This window comes from Leptonotus elevatus, chromosome 1 (assembly GCF_054856555.1).
Source record: "Leptonotus elevatus isolate MCC_2025b chromosome 1, RoL_Lele_1.0, whole genome shotgun sequence".
NCBI classification, from domain to species: domain Eukaryota; kingdom Metazoa; phylum Chordata; class Actinopteri; order Syngnathiformes; family Syngnathidae; genus Leptonotus; species Leptonotus elevatus.
Genome location: NC_141239.1, coordinates 11,009,476 through 11,033,235, shown reverse-complemented (window position 1 = coordinate 11,033,235; position 23,760 = coordinate 11,009,476). Strand labels below are relative to the sequence as shown.

The 23,760-nt window shown below is 39.6% G+C and overlaps 1 protein-coding gene across 1 annotated transcript in view; it reads right to left on the bottom strand.

Moving 5' to 3' along the window:
- Window positions 1-13,554: 13,554 nt before the first annotated feature.
- The window catches only part of cdh24b (cadherin 24, type 2b), a 206,749-nt gene continuing 196,543 nt past the window's right edge, over window positions 13,555-23,760 (bottom strand). The window contains 3 exon segments of the mRNA XM_086074315.1: window positions 13,555-16,141; window positions 16,143-17,144; window positions 18,065-18,554. Of these exon segments, the coding sequence (XP_085930441.1) occupies window positions 16,103-16,141; window positions 16,143-17,144; window positions 18,065-18,554 (1,531 nt within the window). The 3' untranslated portion in view covers window positions 13,555-16,102.

Here is a 23,760-nt window from a genome sequence, read left to right as displayed (position 1 = left end):
TTTTTGTCACTGCTGATGAGCTGTGTAGACTCACACAACAATAAAAAACGCCCCCCCCCCCCACACACACACACACCCTCCTAAGTGTTACCTCAGATATGATCACCCTGCTTGTAGCAACGGAGCAGCTTGGCTCCCTGGAAGCCACGCAAAGCAGATAAATAAAACCAAGGTCCAGACACTATCTTCTGCCCTCGCCCCTTGGCCATTATGTATCTTTACTTTTTTTCTGTGAAGAAAGCAGCAGGTGGACAGCTAAACAAATAATGTTTTCTCTTGGGGGGGTAAAAAAAACTGCCTTGTTATTTTATTTTTGGTTTTGCGAACTGCAGGAGCTGGGCTTCTGAGTTTGTTGCTCCTAATGAGATTTTAATGTTTTCTAATAAGAAGACCAAATACGACTGAAACTACTGACAACAAAGGCTTAAGAAAAACGATCTTTTATGTCAGTCAAAGAACGCGTACTACATCTGGAATTTCCTTAAAATTAATTTCATACAGTTCAAACCCAATTTGGCATGTTAATTAAAATGGTTATCAATAATCAGGTTTCCATCCTATTGCTTGGAATTTTTAAAGAGAATTTACTGAAAAGGCGGAAAAACGGACATGCGACTTATGCCCTTTTCTATCTGCTCTTCTTTTGCGAATATTGAGAAGGGTCTCCGCCGCTGTAGGTGGTGGTATACACCATAGAGATGTGATCCACCAGTAATTTAAAAGAAGAAGAAAAACAGGAAGCGATTGTGCCGTGCGATGACGTATGAGTTTGCTTTTGTAATTCTTGATAAACCGTAGCATTTCTTTGCTATTTCCCATCTAAAATTGCATTAATATTCGCATCTTTAATTAATTCCAAAAATATTTCAGTTTCATGCCGCCCCCCCAAACATACCTTACTTTATCGTCCGTCATTGCTTTGTGACTACAAACGTACGTGTGATGTATTATCCGGTCAAAACGTACGACGTGTATCTGGTCTTGTCAGCGTTTATTTGCAAAACTTGTTTGCATAGCCAACATTTGCATTTTCTTTTTCTCAATACACTTCAAAATCCACTCCCTCCAACCGTAAAAACTTATTTTTTTGCGATTTTTGGGCCCTTTTTTGAATTTCCTGCATTTCCATTCAGTTTTATTTTCGCATTTCTTGAAAATTTGAATACAAATGGGTGGATGGAAACCCCACTTGTGATAAACCAAGGGTGATGGTGCTAAATAAATGAATTTTACTGAAAGCGTAACCCCTCAAAATTAAGTTTGTTTTATAAACAGATGTTTTGCTAATAATAATAATTACTTGTGTAGTTTATCTACTTGGGACATTGTCAAGTCAATTCAAGTTCAAGTTGACAAATACTAACAACATCCGCTGATCTAACCCCCCCAACTTGGCAGGGAAAAACTCAAAAACTCAAAACCCCATTTGGGGGAGGGGGGGGGGGTATCATATGATTGTTACATTTGTCCTAATTATTTGTAAATAAAATTATGTAAAATATATTTTGATTTTGCTTTTTCTATTGAGACATACTGTATATAAAAAACACATTATAGTAGACTCCTGCATGCGTGTAGCCTAGCAAGCCACACCCCCTTTCTTGAAAAAGAAAGTGGGTCTGGAATGTCTGCCATTGACTGCTCTACAAAGATGTATACTAACGGGATGCACACTAAGGCATTATGGTGCCTTGGGTAACATCATGTCACCATAAAGCAAGATAAGTAACAATTTCACTAAAGGTTTGTGAAAAGTCCAGCCTTTTTTCAAACTGAAAAAGGCCATTTACCAGCACGGCAGAAATGAAAATTGCCCGCTCCCAACATTGGTCATTGGCTTTCTCCCCTTTCATCAACATGGGGGGCACTTCAATTATTTACCTCATTCATCCATTTGTCATGCTTCCAAGGTGTTAAATACCCTCAGTGTGTTTTACCCTGAAGTTCCCTTTCACTAATTACTACCCCTCTAATCCTCCCCCACCAAGCCGAAACCAACTCCCACTGCAGGTTTCCCCCTGTTAGACTATGGATTCCCCGTCGGCTTTCTATGGAGAGATCGAACTGTAATTAAGATTGTTAATGAAGATTTAATTTTCCACTTCTAATGAGTCGCTGAACTCTAAAGACCTAAATGCTTGAGCAAGAGAGTATGGGGAAGCAGGACTAAGTGGAGGTGAGGATAGAACATCATGGACGAGGAGGTGACGATCACTGGAGCAATATTACACCAGAGGTCGTCCACTCAACCATTACTAAATTATTGCCACAATGACTCTTTTAGGTCTGTGTCAGGTTTTGTTGCCGTCATTGAAGAGTCGTTAATGAGGGCAAAGTTGACAAAGTTGAGCTGGGTGTGCGAGGCTGAGAAGTTCCGACTAGATATAATCGGACTCGCCTCCACACACATCTTGGGTTCTGGTACCAATCCTCTCGAGAGGGGCTGGACTCTCTTCCACTCTGGAGTTGCCCACGGTGAGAGGCGCAGAGCAGGTGTGGGCATACTCATTGCCCCCCGGCAAGGCGCCTGAACGTTGGGGTTTACCCCGGTGAACGAGAGGGTAACCTCCCTCCGCCTTCGGGTGGGGGGACGGGTCCTGACTGTTGTTTGTGCTTATGCACCGAACAGCAGCTCAGAGTACCGACCCTTTCTGGAGTCCTTGGAGGGTGTGCTGGAGAGCGCTCCCCCTGGGGACTCCCTGGTTCTACTGGGGGACTTCAATGCTCATGTGGGTAATAAAGTGGCTGAGGAGAGGGAAGTCTGGGCTTCCCTGCTAAAGCTGCTGCCCCCGTGACCCGACCCCGGATAAGTGGTAGATGATGGATGGATGGATGGATGTCAATATCTGCAAAGAGAAAGCGAGCATAGCAGGAATTAAGAGGATTCGTGCCGTTTTTTCTACCCACACAATATTATGTTCAATAATTATACATAAACCAAATCTGCCAAATGACAGAATAGACTTTCTACCTTGTCCAGTTCTTTTATATTCAACGGTAGAAAAATGTAGGTTGCACAAAATGCAACCATTACTCCCTTGGACTCTGAAACTGTGTTTTCTTTCGTATAAAATGGGGCAATGGTGTCATCTACTGGTGGTTGTGCATCAGTAAAGTTGTTTCAAAGTTTAACATTTACAGTGGAGCATAATCAGATTCTCCCCCATCTAGCCCCATTGGGAATTTTTTTTAAATTGGCAAGTATACTTGTCAAAGACAGTAAATGTTAATAATATTCAAGAAAATGGATCCTCCAGCTCAAAAACTTGAAGTGATAAAAAAAAAACTGAGATCAGTTTTGGATTCTGCACATACAAATCTGTAAAAAACAAACAGCTGTTGGACCTAATTTAACCAAAATTGTGTTTCCCAATGTAAGCTCTTTGTTGCGTCATTGATATTTTTTTCTGTCGACAGAGCATCCACCACTGCAAGGTGAATGCAGTGAATACATTACATTAACAATAGAATCTCACAGAAAGCAGAAGTTGTCATTGTTTGATAAACCTTCAATTAAGATCGCAAAAATAACAAATTAATTGATGTTTTTCTAAATAAAATGTTATATAATAATAATAATAATACATTTATTTATTCTGCGATTGGCTGGCAACCAGTTCAGGGTGTGCCCCGCCTACTGCCCGAAGCCAGCTGGGATAGGCTCCATTGACCCCCGCGACCCTTGTCAGGGCAAGCGGTTAAGAAAATGGATGGATGGATGGATGGATGGATGGATGAAAATGTATTTATTGTTTTGGTTAGAGAGTCATTGTCATTTATTTATATACAGAGTTGGAAGGGTTACTTTTAAAATGTATTCCGTTATAGTTACAAGTTACCTGCTAAAAAATGTAGTTAGTAACGTAATCCAAGTACCATCATATGAATGTAATGTACCTTGATTACTTTTGGATTACTACAATATTGAATATGCTCATGAAGACAAGATAAAAATAAATATCACCACAATATCTATTCCATATAATGTGCCCATGCTATTTGCGGGTGAGAGGGACCCGGGCAGCCTACAAATAGCAAAAATCCTTGTGTAATTAAAAAGCTTGTAGGCTATTGATTGATTGATAGATTGATTGATGTCCATATGCTGTTTTCGAACTGTCACTGAAAGCATAAATAGATAGATAGATAGATAGATAGATAGATAGTCATCCAATGAGGATGACGGACGATGTGTGACATCAACTGCAAAATGAACTTTTATCGCAGTCACAAGTTTAGCCGTGTATATGTTGTGTATGATGTTTAAATAGTGAATTGGTGGGAGGAAGTTTTGTTTGGAAGGCATAACTCACATTACGGTCGTAGGCTAGCAGGCTAGCTAGCAAGAAGCTACAGCGCGAAGCATGCCGCTGGACTCTCAGCTCGAACTTTCGCTCCGAGTAAGTTCCAGTGAATACCGGTCGCCATTTCCTCCTACCGTCCGTGAAGCTTTTTCAAACTGCCCGCGTGTGGAGGACACGACTTGTCAATTTGTGTGTATATATATATATATATATATATATATATAAATTACTGAATGTTTATTTACTCTTATTCATTTGGAGGTCGACTTTTTACTTTTACTTGAGTCCTATTATTCTAAAGAAACGTTTCTTACTTTATTTTAGTACACTTTTTGGCTACTGCCAGAGTAGTATAGGGTTTGGTCATGTGTATGGGCAACTTGCAACTGAGTGAGCATCTTTAGCAGGGGTAAGCAAACATTTGTGCTCAAGGGCTTCTTCTCATGGGATTTTCACTATTCATTGGCCAGAAAAAAAAAGGTGTTGACTTCTAAGATACAATGAGGAAACCTTGATAACTTGTTCAGCTGCCGGATTTGAACGTGTGCTTAAACGTTCTCTTATTAAGTTACTTGGCTGGCTTCATTGTGTGTATGCAATACATGTTTAACCTTGTACCTGAAAGGTGTCGCATTCAAATTGTTAAAATGTACTTGAGTTCGCTGAATTCTCCAAAAGCTCTCAGTCTGACAGCTTAAAAGTAACGTGTAGAGCTTTAATTATTAGAGAAATATAAAAATGAATGGGTGCTAGTGTAGAGACACGCATACACATTTACACACTAAGCCACACATTTCCACGGTGCAGAATTGCCAGAGGGATTCAGAGTAAGGTTCAAACAGAATGAAGAATCTCTACGTACTTGAAAACAGTACACACGCACACTGACACACCAACCTGAGAGTCATGTGATGCAATCAAGCAGGCCGATGAAAGCGTGTGCGTGTGTTTGAGTCACAACTGCAGTGTCATTCCCAGATGTACGCGGAGTACATTTTATCTCCTGCTGTCATTATGCTATGATCAATTATGCATGAAGTCATTATTGTCAGCGCGATGACAGCATATCTCACCTCGCCTCGAATGCTGCATTTGCGATGTTGACGCTTGAGGGAGACTGATAAACGCACCTATAGGAGTTGTAAATCGATAAGAATGTTGTTTGGTTCCAGGTGAATATGTTTTATCAGTTTGGCGGCGGTGTGCGCGCGCGCATGTGCGTGTGTAGCAGACAGCCGGTCAGAGAAGTCAAAGCTCTGTTTTGCCTCCAAATGACTTTCCATCCTTTTCAGACATGATGTCTCCACCCAACTCATGAATCTCATATTTAGGAGATTTCTCTCTCTCTCGCTCTCTGTGTCACAGTATGATTGTTTCTTCTGCACACTGCAGTATCATTTCAAACCTAATCACAAATACAGTTTTATGCAATGTAATATCCTTGCATATTAATACATTTATCTGTGTCTGCCTCTTGTTTCTGACTTGAGGCGGGTATTATCGTTGTAATCAAGCTAACACCACCATTTTGTTATAATTTGTGTATATCGTGCTTATGTTTGTTGTTTTGGCTTTGTGTCCTGTCTTGCGTGTTAGGTTTTGTTTGCACCTGTACTCGTAATTCAATCATTGTCCCCAGCCACTTGTGTCTTGCCCAGGTGCCTCTCGTTGTCTCGTCAGTCGGCTTGTATTTAGTTTCCTGGTTTCGTTCCGTCTTTGTTGGATCATTGTCGCTGTCACCACTCTTGTGTTTTGTTGTTACTTTGATTTTTGGTCTTTTCAGAACTTGGTTTTGTTTATTTAGAGTTTTACCCAGTAACCCCTGTTAATGTTTTTGTTAAATAAATTATGTTCAATACTCCGTTCAACCTTGCCACGGTCCTCCACCCCCTCGTGACACATGTTCTAAACCAGTGGTGGGCAAACTCGGTCCTCAAGGGCTGGCGTCCTGCAGGTTTTGGAGGTTTCCCTATGCAACGCAGCTGATTCCAATCAACAGGATCGTTACCAAGCTTATGCAGAGCTTGCTGATGAGCTGATCATATATCAGCTGTGTTGGAGAAGGGAAACCTCCAAAACCTGCAGGACTCCGGCCCTCGAGTGTGCCCACCCCTGTTCTAAACCATCATGTAGAAATCATAACCCCCGCCCAATTCACATGTGATTAATTTAATGAGTAACTACTAAAGTAACCTGTTACATACACCCTGCATGTCAGCCGATATCGCTGAATGTGTGCACTTTACCGGGAGTTGGATCGAGGACACAACACCGGCACGCGATTAAAAGTCGAGTAGGATCTTTCTTCACTGAAGGGGTCAATTGGGGCTAGAAGTAGGTTCTTAAATGACCGTCACTCCATGAGCTACACGTACGTCCGCTGGCTAGCTTCGTGATGCTTCCGTCTGTTCCCTCGCTTTCGGGATATTGACAAAATAAAATTTCCATTTTAGCCTCATTTACGTCCGTTTGGATCTTTCTTTTCTGTCCGCATTACAAGCATACACTTCCGTCTTCTCGAGCTTTGCAATGTTTTTTTTTTTTTCTACCAACTCGATTAGGATAGTTAAAAATGGCACCAAGTGCACCTGTTGTTTAGTCACTTAAGGCTGAAAGGCGTTTCAATAATGCTTGCAAGCTTTAAGGTGTGCAGTTACGCAAACACTTTCAGCGCTCCATTTGCCGCCATTCACATGACGGCTTTGTTTGGAATCAAGTTTTATTTTTGAAGCTTGATTTTCACACAAATGCGCAAACGTAATGCGCACTTCGCTTACACATTGATTTCTCCATTGCCTTTTCACATTATTTTGTGTCTCTACGGCGAAAACGCCACAGTTTGCGCCTACAGACACATACAGTAAATACAAGTATATAAGTTTGTGCTTCTGGCGTGTAACCCATCGGAAATACTCAAGCCGTTGTCAACAAACGTGACGCTTGCAGCAAAGAATCTCACTTCTGGAGCGAGGAGGCAACCGACTACTTTATTTAGCGTGGTGAGTGACATAAATATTGAACGTATAGTAAGTTAAAAGCTGAAATGACGTTATTTACGGAATTACGCGGTCCGAACGGGCGGGTTACTCCAATCAAGCACAAATGAGCATGTATATGGGAGTAACTTTTTCCACCACACATGTAAACGTGTTCCCTCGATTATTTCAGAATCCGCAATTCTGACCTTACCCCGAATGTTGACTGCATCTAAACGTAGTCTGTGTCTGCCTCTTGCTTCTGACTTGAGGCAGGTATTATCATTGTAATCAAGCGGAGACCCAGCTAACACGTCCTTTTTCGATTATTTTAAGAAGTAACTAATAACGTAACTTGTATAGTTATTTAAAAATCAAGTTATCAGTTAAATAAGTAATATTTAAATTTAAGTAATCAGTAAAGTAACCAAGTTACTTTAAAATATCAAGTAATTAGTAAAGTAACAAAGTTACTTCTAAAATCAATTATTAGTCAAGTAACTAAGTTACTTCTTCAAAGTAAATGTGGCAACACTGCTTACGAAGGGGGACGAGAAATGATGGAGAAGCCATGCTAAATGCTAAGCTAACCTAAGATTGACATGACTAGCGCTTTTAACGCCACAATTAAGTGCTTGGGTGATCGATTACACTTGTTGCCAACGTCTGGCTGGAACCACGTTAAAGCAGAGCGTATTCTTGCATATTAATTTCGACGGTAATATGTTTCTCTGTGTCTACCTCTTGTTTCTGACTTGAGGCGGGTATTATCATTGTAATCAAGCAGAGACCCAGCTAACATGATCATTTTCTAAATTCACATTTGATTGTTTTAAGAAGTAACTAAAGTAACTTGTAATATAAATTTGTTATTTTAAAATCAAGTAACCAGTAAACTAAGTAACTTTTAAAATCAAGTAATCAGTAAAGTAACCAAGTAACTTTAAAAAAGTAATCAGTCAAGTAACTAAGTCACTTAAAAAAATCAAATATCAGTAACGAAGCTACTTCGAGTCAAGTAACTGCTCAGTGCTCACGAAGGGTGACGAGAAATGACCGAGTAGCCATGCTAAATGCTAAGCTAACCTAAGATTGACACGACTAGCGCTTTCAACACCACAATTAAGCGGCTGGGTGCTCAATTACACTTTTTACCAACATCTGGCTGGAACCGCATTAAAGTGGAGCGTTTTCTTGCATATTAACGGCTAATATGCTTCTCTGTGTCTGCCTCTTGTTTCTGACTTGAGGCGGGTATTATCATTGTAATCAAGCTGAGACCCAGCTAACACGATCATTTCCTAAACCATCATGTAGAAATAATCCCCCCCCCTCCTTCAACATGTGATTATTTTAATAAATCTTTTTAACCAGCTATTCAGTCACACAGCAATTGTGCACATCCCCTCAAGTCATCATTTGTAATGAATGCTGCGGAATGAGACCATCAGAGTTCCATCAAACTTAAATTCTTGCTTTTTTCTCTCTCCATTGTGCCACTGGACAAACCAGCAATGTCATCCTTCATCTGAAAGCTTCACCGCTGTGTAGAACTCGGCCCGTTCTCGCATCCCCCCCCGAATCTGGATGGATCAGAACAGATATGTTTATCCATCATCCTGCAGAAGACACACAAACAGTCACTGACACACACATCCATGCAGTCTACGGTTTAGAAATTTCAAGGGGCCAATTCAACAAGGCACACGCATATTCACAAGACTTGTGAGCATACATTTGCATACGCTCCACAGCTCTCAGTTCTTATCTTTCTATTTATCTATCCACCCCCCCCCCCCCCCACACCCACACACCCACACGCACACAAAGTAAATTTAAGCAGCAGAAGTCTGATTATCCAGAAATTTGGGAGACGGCACAAGAAGCGCAAGGTGGGACAGATTCATCTCTTTGAAATAGTTCCTTTTTTATTCAAATTTACAAAAACAAAAAGTACAACAGAAATAAATACACTTTATCAACATCGTGCGGGAGCCATGACACTAGGTGGGGGTGCAAAACCAATTGGATCTCTATGTTGAATTCAAATAAGCAAGCTTCAAATTTAGATGCATCCTGACTTTGTCCTGTGACTTCCTGTATAAACAATCTAATCAACTACTCTGTAGCTGCAAGAGCTGTGGGGAGCAGCAGTGTGCGCGCGTGCTTTTATTCAATTCAATGCAACTTAATCAGATCAATCTTAATCAATTCATCTTGATCAAAAGGTTTAATAATCCGTTCTATCACGAGGTTGTATTTGTTGTAGTGTTTGCATAACTCCAGAGACTCATTGCTTTGATTTGGACCAAGGCAATGCCGGGCTTTGAATTACACCAATAAGCAGATATGAAGGAGCCAATTGTGCATGTGGAGTTGTGTGACGCCATTGATGGGTAAAACACATCATTTACTTGTGCATAATGCATTTCAATTGAGCTAATTGACTTGTTATTGGTGCTCCTCAATTACTGCAATTGTGAGTTCATGTCAAATGGAGACCGACGCGTTCGGGAAAAAAAAAAGAAGTTGGTTATTTATGAATGAATATTTTGAACCCATAAAAGTGTACAGTATTTTACTTTCTGGATCGTTGCTAAATTGAAGAAAAGCCTGTTGATTAATTCATGAGAAATGAACCAAATCAAACTCATTATTTGTGGTCATGCATTATGTTTTTTGGAATTGATCATTTTGGTCATTTGTAACTAAAGAAAATGCAGACCCAATGAGGTTCTGCACCCCCCACTACTTTTTAACTGTAGCCTATCTTGGTCCCGTTCATACATTGTTTGATTCTGTGGCTCGGATAAACGTTCGAACAGGTCTACAGTTTATGAGGTTGAATTCATCATGTCATCTGACCAGCGTGAGATGTTGTATGTTGGACCAACATAGTAGACTCTAGCAAAAATGGCAGTTGATCAGGAATGCTTTACAACAAGGCAGTGAGGAATGTGTGTGTGTTTTTTAATGGCACAACAAAGAATTATATTTGCTGACATCTTTCTTTTACTGGATGTGTGTACACTGCTAAAATCCTTGCTTGATATGAAAACATCCACAAAAATATGTATTTTACACCAAATCAAATCATAAATATGTAGGACAATAACCTAAACAGGTTAACTCATTCACTGCCATTGACGGCTATAGACATTTTTTTAGCGCGTCAGGCGATTACATTTTTTTTATTGTAATTAATCGCATGACTTCAATTGTTAACTCAAGATTAATGCTAAATTTGATATCTGTTCTAAATGTAAAATAAAATGTATCATACTCTTGTTAACAAAAGTGGAAAAAATGTTAAGTTACTAGAAATAGTTTAAATTATTTGTTTTACGTTTATAGCTGTCAATGGCAGTGGATGAGTTAAAAGGGAATTGCAGCAGAATCTTGAAAGCCAAACAAAATCCAATTTCAGGATGCTGATTGTCCTAAATTGCATTCATATTTGGGTTGGAGTGTGGGGGGGATCATGACAACTATAGTGGTTGGCATCCTGTCGAATCACAGAATTTTTATTTTTATTTTATTTGCTTTATTTTGTTGATGTAAAATGTTCAGACATATCCAGACTATGTAAGGGGACATATAGAAACCTGACTGGATGTTGGTATACAAATAGTTGTTGCCTGCTCACCCATAAGTGTGAAATGAAACAATCATGTACATTTTTACATATTTTCCTATCTCTGAAAATGTCTGTGAGCAAGCCGTACTGCACTTTCAACCCAGGTTCAAAACAGTTAGACAAATAACATAACAATTGCATCAGCCAATGAAATGATCAACGAGGCTGGCCCGAAATTCAGCCAAAAGTTCAGCAAAACAGTATTAGCTAACAGCACACCGGCACCTCAGTACACACGGAATGTTTAACTTTATTTATTTTAAATGACTTACTTTAACATCCATGTTTTTTCAATTTGGTCTCATTTTAAATCCGCTACGAGCCTCATCCTAGTAAGCGCTAAGCTAGTTTGTCTCTCAGTTGTGTCTTCCAAGTTTGTAAACTCCGTTTTGTCTGTTGCTAGCGAGTCGTTAGCCAGCCAACTATTCCAGTTGCTTGGAGGCCGTTGCTGACATGGGTGTGGTGAGTTTTTTGTTTGTTTGTCCATGTCATGCATCATACACTTACAAGAAAGACTATAGTCATTTGGTGGCTTGGTGATAATACAATACATTCTCCAAGGAGTGGAGATATGGTTAAATTTGTTTGCGGTGTTCTTGGGTTCACGGATTTGTGTTCTAACTCATAAAAGACACTTGATTGCTCTGTGAAGCTCTTGGCCAAAGCGGGGGGTGTTTGTACTTGACAATGTGGCCATGCCTCACAAAATTGCTGTCAGTGGGTGATCACTTGTTTTCCGTATTTCGGGCACTGCCTCCGCTAGTAGAAGCAAAGTAGGAATACGCTAACGGGATCCGGCCCAAGCTGAAGTCAAGCTAATGAAAGCCAAGCTCGTCACTGAAGCAACAGTATGTCGGCGGAATAAGGGCTGGCATACTGCATGAGATAGATCAAATAGAGAAAATTTCCCTCTATACACAAAACAATTATTGATCTTTGTGGTCATTTGACTAATGCAAGTCACAAACACGTCAAAACACCTAATTTAATTTCATTTGTGAAATACTGTACATTATATGTCTCCTGTAAACATTTTAAGTTCATTGATTGTGTGTAGGGGTAGGGATTTAGAACCAGGCCTGCAAATACAGAGAATTTGCATTTAATTTAAATAAAAATGCATTGGGAAAATATTTACAATTTTTCCCAAAAATTGCTGCTAACAATTCAATGAGTTTTCCCCAAATATGCAAATGAGCAAGTGCCGCACCACGAGTAGGAATTTTGCTTGAATTCTGGATTGTAGGAGTTCATCAGCTAAACTTTGAGTGTTTCATTGCTGTTAAAGGTACTTTTTGCTGAAAAGGCTTATTTTTCTACATAACTATTCAAAATATTAGACAGCTCTCCTACACCAATTCAAATTAAAACCACGTTGGTAATCATATTGTAAATACCCATTTGACAGATCGAAACTAACTTTGTTAAGATTGTGCAATTGGTCAAAAAAGTTAGTCCTTCAAAATGTCTACTTCTCATAATCAAGAAAGGGATGTTCCTGATTATGAATTTCTGGGATTAAAACAATTTCATTACTGCCAATCAAAGAAAAAAAACATGAGCCAAAGGCTTTGTGCCAATTGCCATCTTATCGCAAAGAAATAAAAACTAAGACTAGACTCAAAACGTAAATTGAAATTAAATTGCACATGTCTCAATAATGGAAACTACTGATGTCCAAATTCAGATTGTCAGGTGAAACCGCAAAGTAATGTTTATATTGCAGTGTCTCTTCCAAAACAAATTGGGTTCATAGTGTAATATTTCTGCCCGTGTAAACATTGCAAAAAGTCACACAGGTGCCATTGTGTATGGAGACGGAGATGCGTATGGAGATCCTGGTCATTCATTCAGATCATCAGTCTGCTCTGCATTCAATATGTGCACTTTGAACTATTCCCATAACCCCTCAAGCAACGCCACGCTGATGACTATGCCCTTAAAACCAATTATTAGCTCCATATCAGGCAGATATGCTACAGTTTTAGGAAAACTATATAAACTGGATTTTTATTTTAGCATTTTAATAGAGTTTCTATCCACTTCAGTGACTTTTCATCAAAAAGGTTTCTCAGTGGGACCAGACGGCGCTGAAGCATCCAGTGACTAATATGTTTGCGCAATAAACTTCATTCAGAGGCCACAAGTACCAGTGAGCGGCTCAGAGTTGCCACAAAACAAAATCCAGTCTTGTCCACATGTTGCACAAAGAAGAAATGCGCTGTGTTCAGTCCACACAGCTGTTGAATCCGTTTTAGTTGATTTCTGTCTCATCTACATACAGTCCGAACAGACAGTCCGAACAGCGAGCCATTTGAACATGTACAGTAAGTTCTGCTTCTGATGAACAAAATTCTCTTTCTACAATAATATCCATCGCTATTTACATGAAATAGTTTTTACATACAGTCAAACATTGTATCATTTCTTTAATCCACATCTTATAAAGACAACTATCATCTTGAACATAATTCATCTTCTATTAATTACACAGTATGAAAGTGCAGTCAAGCTGAGAAATCATTTGCATCCTGACCTTTTACGAGAAAATAAAAAGAGTCATTATGGGGTTGTTTAAACTACAAGGATGTTTATTTGGCCAGTATGAGTTCTAAGGTGGGATTCTGAGAGGTATTTAAAAAAAAAAAAAAAAAAAAAAAATCTTTTATCAAAAGTCATGCATTCATTGTCCTCGAGACGCATCAAATGAGACAACGGGGCTGTTTGTTATACATAAAAAATAGTTCTCCCATAAAACATTTACGTTATCAGTAATGGAATCATCATTACTCAATACAGTAGACGTGTTTGTTTTTATAACTGACTGTAGTACAATCAAAGCCTTAGAGTGAAAATGAGTTCCATTTGTGCCTATGCGTGTTTCTCTGTAAACATAGCAACACTCAACTACTAAAAGATGGGAAACGAGAGGGAGAGTGGGGGGCGGGGGGCTCACATCCTGAAGTCATTTACATTTTCACAATGTCTGTTTTCCTTGAGGGCTGAAAGGAGTCTTTCTCAGTATTTGAATGATTCATCATTTTCATTTAGAATGAAGCAGCAAGCTGAAAAATTTACCATTCTGCCATTTGAAATTGAATAAAAAGATATATATATATATATATATTATTTTTTTTACAGTGGTCTCATTCCTCAACCACCTCTCTCTCTCTGTATATCAATCTCTTGTTCCCTTATCACTTTATATTCAAATATATATTCAAGTCTCTGTGTGGTATCCTATTTTAGTTTCTTTGCTGTTCGGGACATAACGAATATTTAACACAGCTACATTGGAGTGAATAAACTACGCACTGCTTCCTGAAAACATTTGGGTGGTTTGTTTGCAATGTGCTGTTGTCACCTTGAGAGACAGACTAACTTGTATAATATTTCAGCCATCTACCGATAAGCTAGTATAGCGAGATGGTAAGTTTTTTTTAATTTATATATTATTATTATTATTGTTGTTGGTTAGGGGGTGGGACAAGGGAGAGACGAGAGGTAACTGCAGGTAGGACTTGTGTTTTTCTTTTCCCTGCCGATGGCTGCATGCTGATTTGAATTTAACTGACATTGCACTGAAATGATTGGAAAACATGCACTGTACTTATTGATATATTTACGGGTGTGAGTGCACAGCTAATTGTCAAAAGCCACGCCTATAAACCACCCAAATATCTTGAAAAAAAGCAGTTCAATCTACACACTGCAATGTATCTGCATTACAGTGATACCTTAACTTACGAGTGCGGCAACTTGCGAGTTTTTGAGCCAGCGCAGGGCGTTTATTTTTTGCTTTGTTTGTGAGCAAAACATACATTGACATAACAGTGAGCATCAGACACTCCATTGTGAGATAGCTGTAGCAAACTTCACAACAAGGTGTGAAAGTTAGGGTGACCAGATTTTCAAAATTCAAAAACAGGACATGAAAATAAAGTTCACCAAATTGAATCGCTAGTCTATCTTCGTGCTAGCGATAGACAGCCGACATGCGCCGAGGAGTTGGTGGTGCACTCGCTAGTGCAAAATGCTAGCTTAGTTGACAGTTCAACAGCGCTAAACAAGGCAATGCACTCACCATTATCCAACCTTTATAAATAAAGATGACTTGACATTTTTTCTCCGACCCGACAGCTCTTAGAATCCAGCTATGCCGTTCAGCTCACGGCAACTTTGGAAATATACCGCTAGAAAGCTCAGCTTGTGTTGTCTGACTGCAGACTAGATTTCTCATGATTCTTAGATGCAAAAGCAGGATGGCATCAGAGACCAACAGCGAGTGAAGTAACAACAAAAGCGTTGATGGACTTGATTGACTGATTGCTTAACAGTTTATTTTAATGCTAGCCAGCATAACATTCCAGCACACGCACAAACATTTCCCCGATGCTGTGCAACCCCGTACATTATACGAATATATGTCGTGTGTGTTGCTATTCTAACATTCCGCTCTATACTACCTTTTTTTTTTTTTATGGAATAATGTATTGCAAATTTTGGGAGTTTTTTTTGGGCGCTGGGACAGATTATTGGCATTTCCATTCATTTCAATATGGGAAATTGATTGACATGAGAGTTTCAAGATACATGGTCACAGAACAAATAAAAGTCTTAAGTCAAGGTACCACTGTATTATTTTTCTTTTCATTAGCCATCTTAGTTAATTTTAAGAATGAACATTGGCATCGATCCCTTTGTCTTTGTTTAACACATACACACACAAGTATGCTCATTAAGGACAATCACAAACGTATCCTTATTCTTCACTAACCTTCTAAACACAACTTAAACAATAACCTGTGTTTCCTGATGTTTTCCATTCCACATGTACACGCTGGATTCAGTCGTGTATTGTTTATTTACTTTTTTATTTTTTCACTTGTCCTAAGTTTGAACAAATATTCGGCGCCCGCCGCCAGGAGAAGCTTCCTCTGCATTGTCTCAGTATCTGTGCTCAACCACATCAGCGCTTCAACACTTATTGCTTTAAATTACATCAATCACTCCCTCCCAGTTTCTCGCTTTCTTCACCCTCCCTGGGCTCATTTTTCTCTGTCTCTTTTTATTACTTTGCCTCTTCATCTTTCTCCCCTTTAACTTCTCTTCACATTAGTCTAGTTCTGGTAGTCTTTTCATCATTCTCTTCCCTCCCTTCCTCCTTTCCCCCTATTTGTCTTCTTTTATCCTTCCTCAGTCTTTCCCTTCATATTGACCCCTCTTCTCCTTCCTTTTTCCCCCTCTTTTATCTGGCTCCTCTTTTTCCTCTTTGGCACCATCTTCAACTTGTTCCTTTTCTTCTTTCTCTTTCTCTCGGTCTCGGAAGAGTTGAGCTAATTTGTGGAACTGGGGCCCCCACTCCTCCAATCCCGCACCCCAGTCCTCCTTATCTGCATCCTTCTCTCCTTCGCTCTCAAGTGAGCTCAGGGATCCAGCCCGGGAACCGGTACCCTCCAGGCCATAGATCTGCACTGAGTCATAGGGTGGTTGCGAGGGGTCAAATGTGACCTGGGCAAGACGCAGGCGTAGGAATTCACCCACCCTCAGAGCCAAAGGCGGACCTCCAGTCCCTGGTGTTGCTCTGGTCGCTTCAATACCTGGAACCCAACCAGGGCCGACACCAAGCACTCCCCCATAAGCTCCTCGAGGCTGACCGGGGAAGGGCAAAAGCTGGGGGGTCATATCCATTCTTGCCAACACATAACCGCCCAAAGCTACCCGATCACGCCAGTCTCCAATCAAACCAGGTGATTCTGGGTAGACAGATGGACTACCAGTCAATGATATCCCTCCACCTTCTCTTTCTGGCCTTGCCACCACAAAGTTGCTCCTCATTTCTAGTCCTCCTCTCTCCAGACTGCCAGGAGGGTCCCTCTGCCTGCGTACCTCCCCTTGCAACACGGTGGCATAGTTGCGAGCATTGGTAGCTCTCTGTTGTCCATCAGTCGAGGTTGCCCCACCTCCATTTCCTCTTCCTCCAGCTCCTCCACTGCAATCGGACTCTGCACCTTTTGGAGACAGGCCAGCACGTGAGGTCTTGCGGCCCGCCATAGGGAGGGTAGCTGAATCGCACACCCAGCCTCCTACGCCTTGACCGTGGCCAACCATGGAGCCGGATCGTGTCAGGACGAGGTTATGCTCCCTTGGTAGTGTCTCCGACTGCACCTGGATGGGATGTAGGTGAGCACGAGTGGTTTCAGTACGGGGTCGGGGTAGGGTGAAGTACTGTGAGGTGGAGTCAAAATTGATCAAGGAGGGAGGATGATTTGGCAAGATAAGGCAAAAATATGGTGGAGGGCAGTAAATATGGGCGAACAAGAGTGAAGGCAAAAACAATTGAGACAAAAGGAGAGGTAGACATTGAGCCAAACAGAGAAGGGAGTCAAGAATGCGATGACACCATTGATAGATTCATTGAACACTTGAAAGAGCTAACACTACACTGTGTACACTGAGTGAAATGGAGTGATTAAGAGAGTTTGAAAATTTAATGAAGCTAAGGACTACAGAGAAGTGCTTTGGCCCAATAAATAAAACAAAACACAGTACTGACATGCCTGACTCATCACCAGCCCTCAGCTTCGTCCTAAACATCTTGCACATATTGCACAAGATAAAATGTATTAACGTGCGGGGATCAGTGAAATGATAATGAGCTCTCAGCCACTATCTAATGATTATTTCATATTTCCTTAATTACATCATTATCCAGTCGTTTGTGTACTTGATTCACTCATAAAACAATAATACAAGTCATTATAGTCCATTATTTAATTTAAAATCCAGAGGTGCGTGTTCCGTCAATATTGACGGAAGGTCCGTCAATCCGTAAATGACAGATGCCTATTTTGTTGACGATCGGCAATTGACGGGAAACGTTGAAAAACTGATGAACTAACATTGCCGAAAGGGGTTTTTCGTCCGCCAATGTAATCATCAATTGACAATGACGGAAGTGTGTCCAACTGTTGACGATTGCCAAATGTCAGAGACTCAAAATTCACTGCCGCGCCCATTTCTGTTAAAGTCAGTACTCCATGTGGTTTCTAACAATTTCTCCCCATCTAGCAACATGTAAGGAATGCAAGATGATAAGTATAGCTACACCATTTCTGTTTGTATTTAGTTTGATAAAAGGCGCTTACCCAGTCCATGTCATGACTGTGGTTCACTTTGTCTTCACCGCTGCTCTCAGTACAGTTGCTCGACGTTCCCAACCCTCGTCGTTTCTCCTGGCTGTCACTAGTCCGTGGCGTTCCTTCATCCGATGTGCTCACACCACTCTGGGTTGCCGTCCCATCGCGGCTGCCCGCATGACTTCCTGTTCGGCTTCCTGTGCTGAGATCTGTGGGGGTTATGTACACAGCCCCGGACTCGATCGGCCCAACCATGGCACCCTGGTTTTGGATGACCAGTGAGTGGTCCGGTTGGCCTCCGGGAAAGCGGTATCCTAGCTCTGCCAGACCTGGTTCAAATGTTTCGCCTGGTGCGCGGCGTAGAACTGGTAATGTGTGGCTGCTGTAGCAGAGGCGACCATAAAAGGGTCCTCCCGGGCCTGAGTAGTTGTGATCGACAACCGGATTCTGAGCCCAGCTGCAGGTGCGACTTTTTTCCTGGTTGCGTTGGGTGTAGCGTCTGGAAGACACAAAACCACATTCAGCTCTATAACCTTCTCTTTCTTTGTCGTTTCAATTAAATCCACTCTAAAAGGAGTACCCTGGACTGTTTTAGCATTTTTGACAGTGGATTATTAGACAGAATTTTAATCAAATAAAAGTATAGCAATAGACATTTGTTTGGATATGCTTGGAGCTAGATAGATAAGTTTCAGACATTACATTCCAAAACCAAAAAATGTAAAAACTAGTGGTGTCAAGCGATTATTATTTTTTAATCGTAATTAATCGCATGACTTCAATAGTTAACTAACGATTAATCGCAAATTTTATATCTGCCCAATAAAATATTTAAGTTTTCATACTCTTGTTAACATAAAAGGGGAAAAAAATACAAGTGGAAAAAACTAATAGAAATATGGCTGCATCTTTTAGTCATTGATAAAGTCATTTCATAATAATTCATAAAGTTGAGTTAAAATTAAAAACAAACCAGTAATATAGTACAACATCAACCCCCCCTTTTTTTAATCACTATACGAATACAAAGTACAAAATAAACACCAATCACTTGTTAATCAATAGTAATTAGGGGGAAAATGCTTTTGTAAAACACTTAAATGCAAAATAAAAATTAATCCAAATAATCGATTAATCGATTGAATAATCGATAGATTAATCGATTCTAAAAAATATTCAATAGTGAGAGCACTAACTGTACTGTAAAAAACGAGTGTGATATTGATTTGTCTTGGTCATTTTTCTACCACGAGATGGCATTAATGTAAGACGTAGGTAACAGCTCAGTGCATTTTTCTTTTCATATTAAGAGCTATCTAATCTTAGTAAGTAACTTGTAAAATTCTGCACATTCTTAAAATTGTAAAACACAACTTGACCCTAGTCTCCACAAATAAATTTTGCATTATTACTAAATGTATTACTGCTCAATTTTGACGTGGACGTGTCTAATTCCCCCAGTACAGGCTTTCCAAGGGGCGGTCATTAATTGCGCGTTAAAAAATTAGTGGCATTAAAGGAACTTTAAATTAAGCCAAAATTAATGCACTGATTTTGACAACCCTAGTAAAAACACAATCTATAATTTCACAGATAGTCTCTGCCTTTATCTCACTTGAGAATGGTCACCCAGAGCTTCTTATTGGAGGTATACAGTACAGCCTAACAGGGCTTAGCATCTAATTTCCTATTATTTTAGCCCAAAACATCACCATGCCACTTCCTTGCTGACGTTGCAAACTTGTTGGATCCTGGCAGCCACACAATTGAGAACTCCATACATTGCAACCATCTAAAGTAGCATGGCATTCATTATAAAAGTGTTTGAAAATTCATTTTCATGAATTATGAAATAGATCACTGCAAATGCTTTTCCCTGTGTGACTGGTTAAGGGTGTCCATAGCACAGATTTATGCCTGACTGCAAACCTTTGAAAGACCCTGCATTGAGAGGTCATTAGGACTCCAGAGACACCAGCAGCTTCAAATCACTGCTTGCTGTTTGTCAGTGGTTTTTTAACAGCTGCTGTCATTTGCCTGAAAGAAACCTTCCAATAAGCCTTTTTCTTTTATTTTCTATTTTTCTGGGAGCTAACCCGTTTGCTCTTTGAGTTCCACTAATTGTTGTCTACAATGATTTTCTTGAAATATCCAGTGTTTTCATTCCTTTCATAAAATGGTGACTTGCTTAATTAAAAATAAATAGGAAAAATCCTCCTTGAGTAATTTCCATTTAATTAGGCTAGGAAAACAACTCTAATGTTTATTCAGCTTAAACCCTATGTTCATAAAACATTGTAACAGTTTTGACAGATTTTGCAGACAAATTATTTTTGTTATAGCACAGTATACAAGGAATACAAAATACACAAAAATACAACAGCATACAGGTTGAAGAGACTAGTGGTCACATCCACTTTACCTCCTTGCAACGTGAAGCCGATAAATCGCTAGTCATATTTTGGCTTGTGATTAGTGAAGCTTTTTTTTGGGAGGCTTAAGGAAGTCGGGTACAAGCACGAGTGGCTAACTGGAAAAATATCGACAACATCCTCTATGAAATTGATGTTGATTCGACAATGAGCATGTAAGTGTTGATTGACAACTAAATTATTCTTTTTTCAACCCCTACTACAGCACATGGTTGAGCTAGCCCTCTCTGACAAACTAATTGAAAAAGTAGAGTTTTGCAACTTTATAACACTATTGCAGGGAATTACAATTCATGTTCTTGTGACTACATCCATAAATTACAAAATAATAAATAATTAGTTTGATTAACTAAAGGCAGCTTTCCTTCGTTTTAATGGCCTCTCCATAGGACTTGCATGAATTCACTGGAGCCAATTATTAGACCAAAGGCAATAAAATGTTTCAAGGAACATCAAAGTGGGTGCAAAAAAGTCATTGATGTAGCAGAGCATAAACAAGCTTTAACAAAACGACAACAACAATGTGGTCCGCCAGGACTTCTCGGCTTGATAGCGCTTAACATCAGCAGTTTGATGGTGCCTGATTATGACCTGGGAGTTATGGCTTGATTGCTTCCAAAAGTGGATCAATTATTGTACCGATGGAGATTAAAGCTTTCACTCTGAAGCAGTAAATTGTTCCTTTTCGGCTAAATTGCTCCTTTTCAGGCGAGCTTTTAAAGTGTGAAAAGTGGCCAGTCGTGAGGGTTGGTGCAATTAAATGAACCCATACTGGCTGCGGCTAAATCGTTTTCACTGAAAAAAACGGAGATATTCTACACGTAATTCCCTTTAAAATGACATATAATATATGAAGTTCCTCAGAAATTTGCAAAGTTACAGCAATTTCAACATTGCCAGAATGAAATTCCTATTTTTGAGAAAAACATGTTTAAAGCTTTGGCACACATTAAAAGGTCCATAGCAACATACTAACAACAGGGTTGGAATTGGGGGGATAGATCACCAAATGATTCGCGAGTGCGGCACCGCTGCTGCTCACCGCTCCCTCAGGGGATGAGTCAAATGCGGAGAACAAATTTCGTCCCAGTTAGGTGGGTGTGACAGTGGTAGTTTAACCTTTAACCAGTACCTCAGGAAAACAATATTGACTCTAAACTTTCAGGAATTGTTGAAAGACCACTGGAAAGTCAATTCCAAAAGGAGGTAAGTTTTCATCCGATATTTTAATCCTTTAAAAGCTCAGGAGGTTTGACCTCTCAGCAGATAAAGTCAGCCTCAAATTTGGAGATTCTACAATTCATCTCCCGAGGCATCATCTACCAAAGTTTTGTTGTTTTGTTGTTGCTACTCTGGACTAGAATACATTTATGCCATCGATGTTCCAGTTGTAAAAGTCCTCAAGAAATGTCAACATCATCTGATTTCTTCATCAGGATCAAAATGTTGACCACGCAGTTCAAGTTTTTTGTCTTGGGAACAAAAAGAAGTCTAATGGGGCCAGTAGGGAGGGTGAGGAAAGATCCAGTTGCCTGCAATTGAGGCATTTTATCTTGCATCAACCAAACACCACGTCTAAGTTCCGTGAAAGATTTGAAAGAACTGGCGTGTTGATCCCTAGTGATTGAGCAGCACCTTGTTAGTCACACAAACATTACGACCTATCTGCTGAATGAAGATAGAAGTAGTGTGTATTCATTTTCAAAGTGAGGCCGGAAACTTTGGGACACTTCTCGTACAGGCCATAAAGAAGCACGAAAAAAAAAAAATTCACAGTGTGAATACCCCCACCTTACCTTAAAGGATTTTACAATAAATTAAGATGCCTGATTCACACAAAAAAATCGCTTTATTAACCTGTAACGGACTTGTACTTATGGTAAAAAATAAATAAATAAATATATATATATATATATATATGTGCACTATAAACCACAAACAGCCGTTGGGCTACTCGTTCGCCGCAGAATCTTCTCTACTACCGTTAAAATTGGTGAATGTTGTCACTGGTGAATCTTTGCAATCCAAATAGAGTTATCATATCATTCATATTATAAAAATAGAGTTATATTATCAGTTCTTGAATCTCTCTCTTTCAGTCTCATTCTACTTTTAATCTAATGTTCTCTCAACAACAGTGAGTAGTGGTGCAACGGATCATCTTTGATCCGTGGTCGGTTCGGATCAGGCCCCACAGTTCGGATCGCCAACGATCCGCGCATTGGTTGGTGGGGGGAAGAAACAACAACAGTGCGCATTCACAAGGAAGCTGAAACATACTCAACGTAAAATGCTAATATTTATTCAATATTCAATCGCTAATTTAGGACGCTAAGAAACTGCTAATTAATTATGCCGTCATTGTATGATATGGCAGAAGTCTCCGAGGTAAGTGGCTAGCAGCTAACTGTTAGCATTACCAACGAGTGTCTGGCTGATAGCTGTAAGTGAGTTTGCAGTTGATATCTGATGGCTTACTTTAATTATTTTTCAATATTCTGGACCAAGGCTACTCTGTAATTCACTCTCCATGTTTAAAGGGAATTTTGAGGTCTTTTCATAATTATTAAAAAAACACCCAAAAAAAAAGAACTTCCTCATTTATTTTATAAAACACTTTTGGCCATTAAAAAAACAACAAAATTCAACTCAAAATGTCAAACATAGCCGTTTAGATTTTAGGAACACAACTTTAAGCCATTAATACTTTGTTATTTTACAGATGGACCATGTATAAAATAAGAATATGTTTCTTTCTCATCTTGCACTTAAAGTTGTGTTTCTAAAGAACTATATTAGAAATTTCGAAAGAAAAAAAAGTATTTAATGGGAAAATATGTTTTACAAAATAAATGACACATTATTATTATTATTATTTTTTTTTTTTAGCTGATCCGAAAAACGACCCGATTCGTGGCTCAAATCCGTGATCTGATCCCAACCGTGACTTTTGTGATCCGTTGCACCACTAACAGTGGGTGAGTTAAACATTGCCGTTTACTTAAAAACACTGTTTACTTAAAAACAATGTGCACAATGGAACATGACAACATTCGTGGTATTGTTCATCTTGCTTTTGGAATGGGGGGAGAAAAAAAATCTATCTTTTAACAGGCTCATACGCGGAATTTTGACTAATCACTACTTCCTTCAGTTGAGGACTGTGGAAGGTTTCAGTATATGAATGGACAGAGAGACATAAACTATTAAGCCTTTCTTTTTGTGAACCACTTTCAACGGGAAATACAAGCAACTGTTCAGAACAAGAAGAAT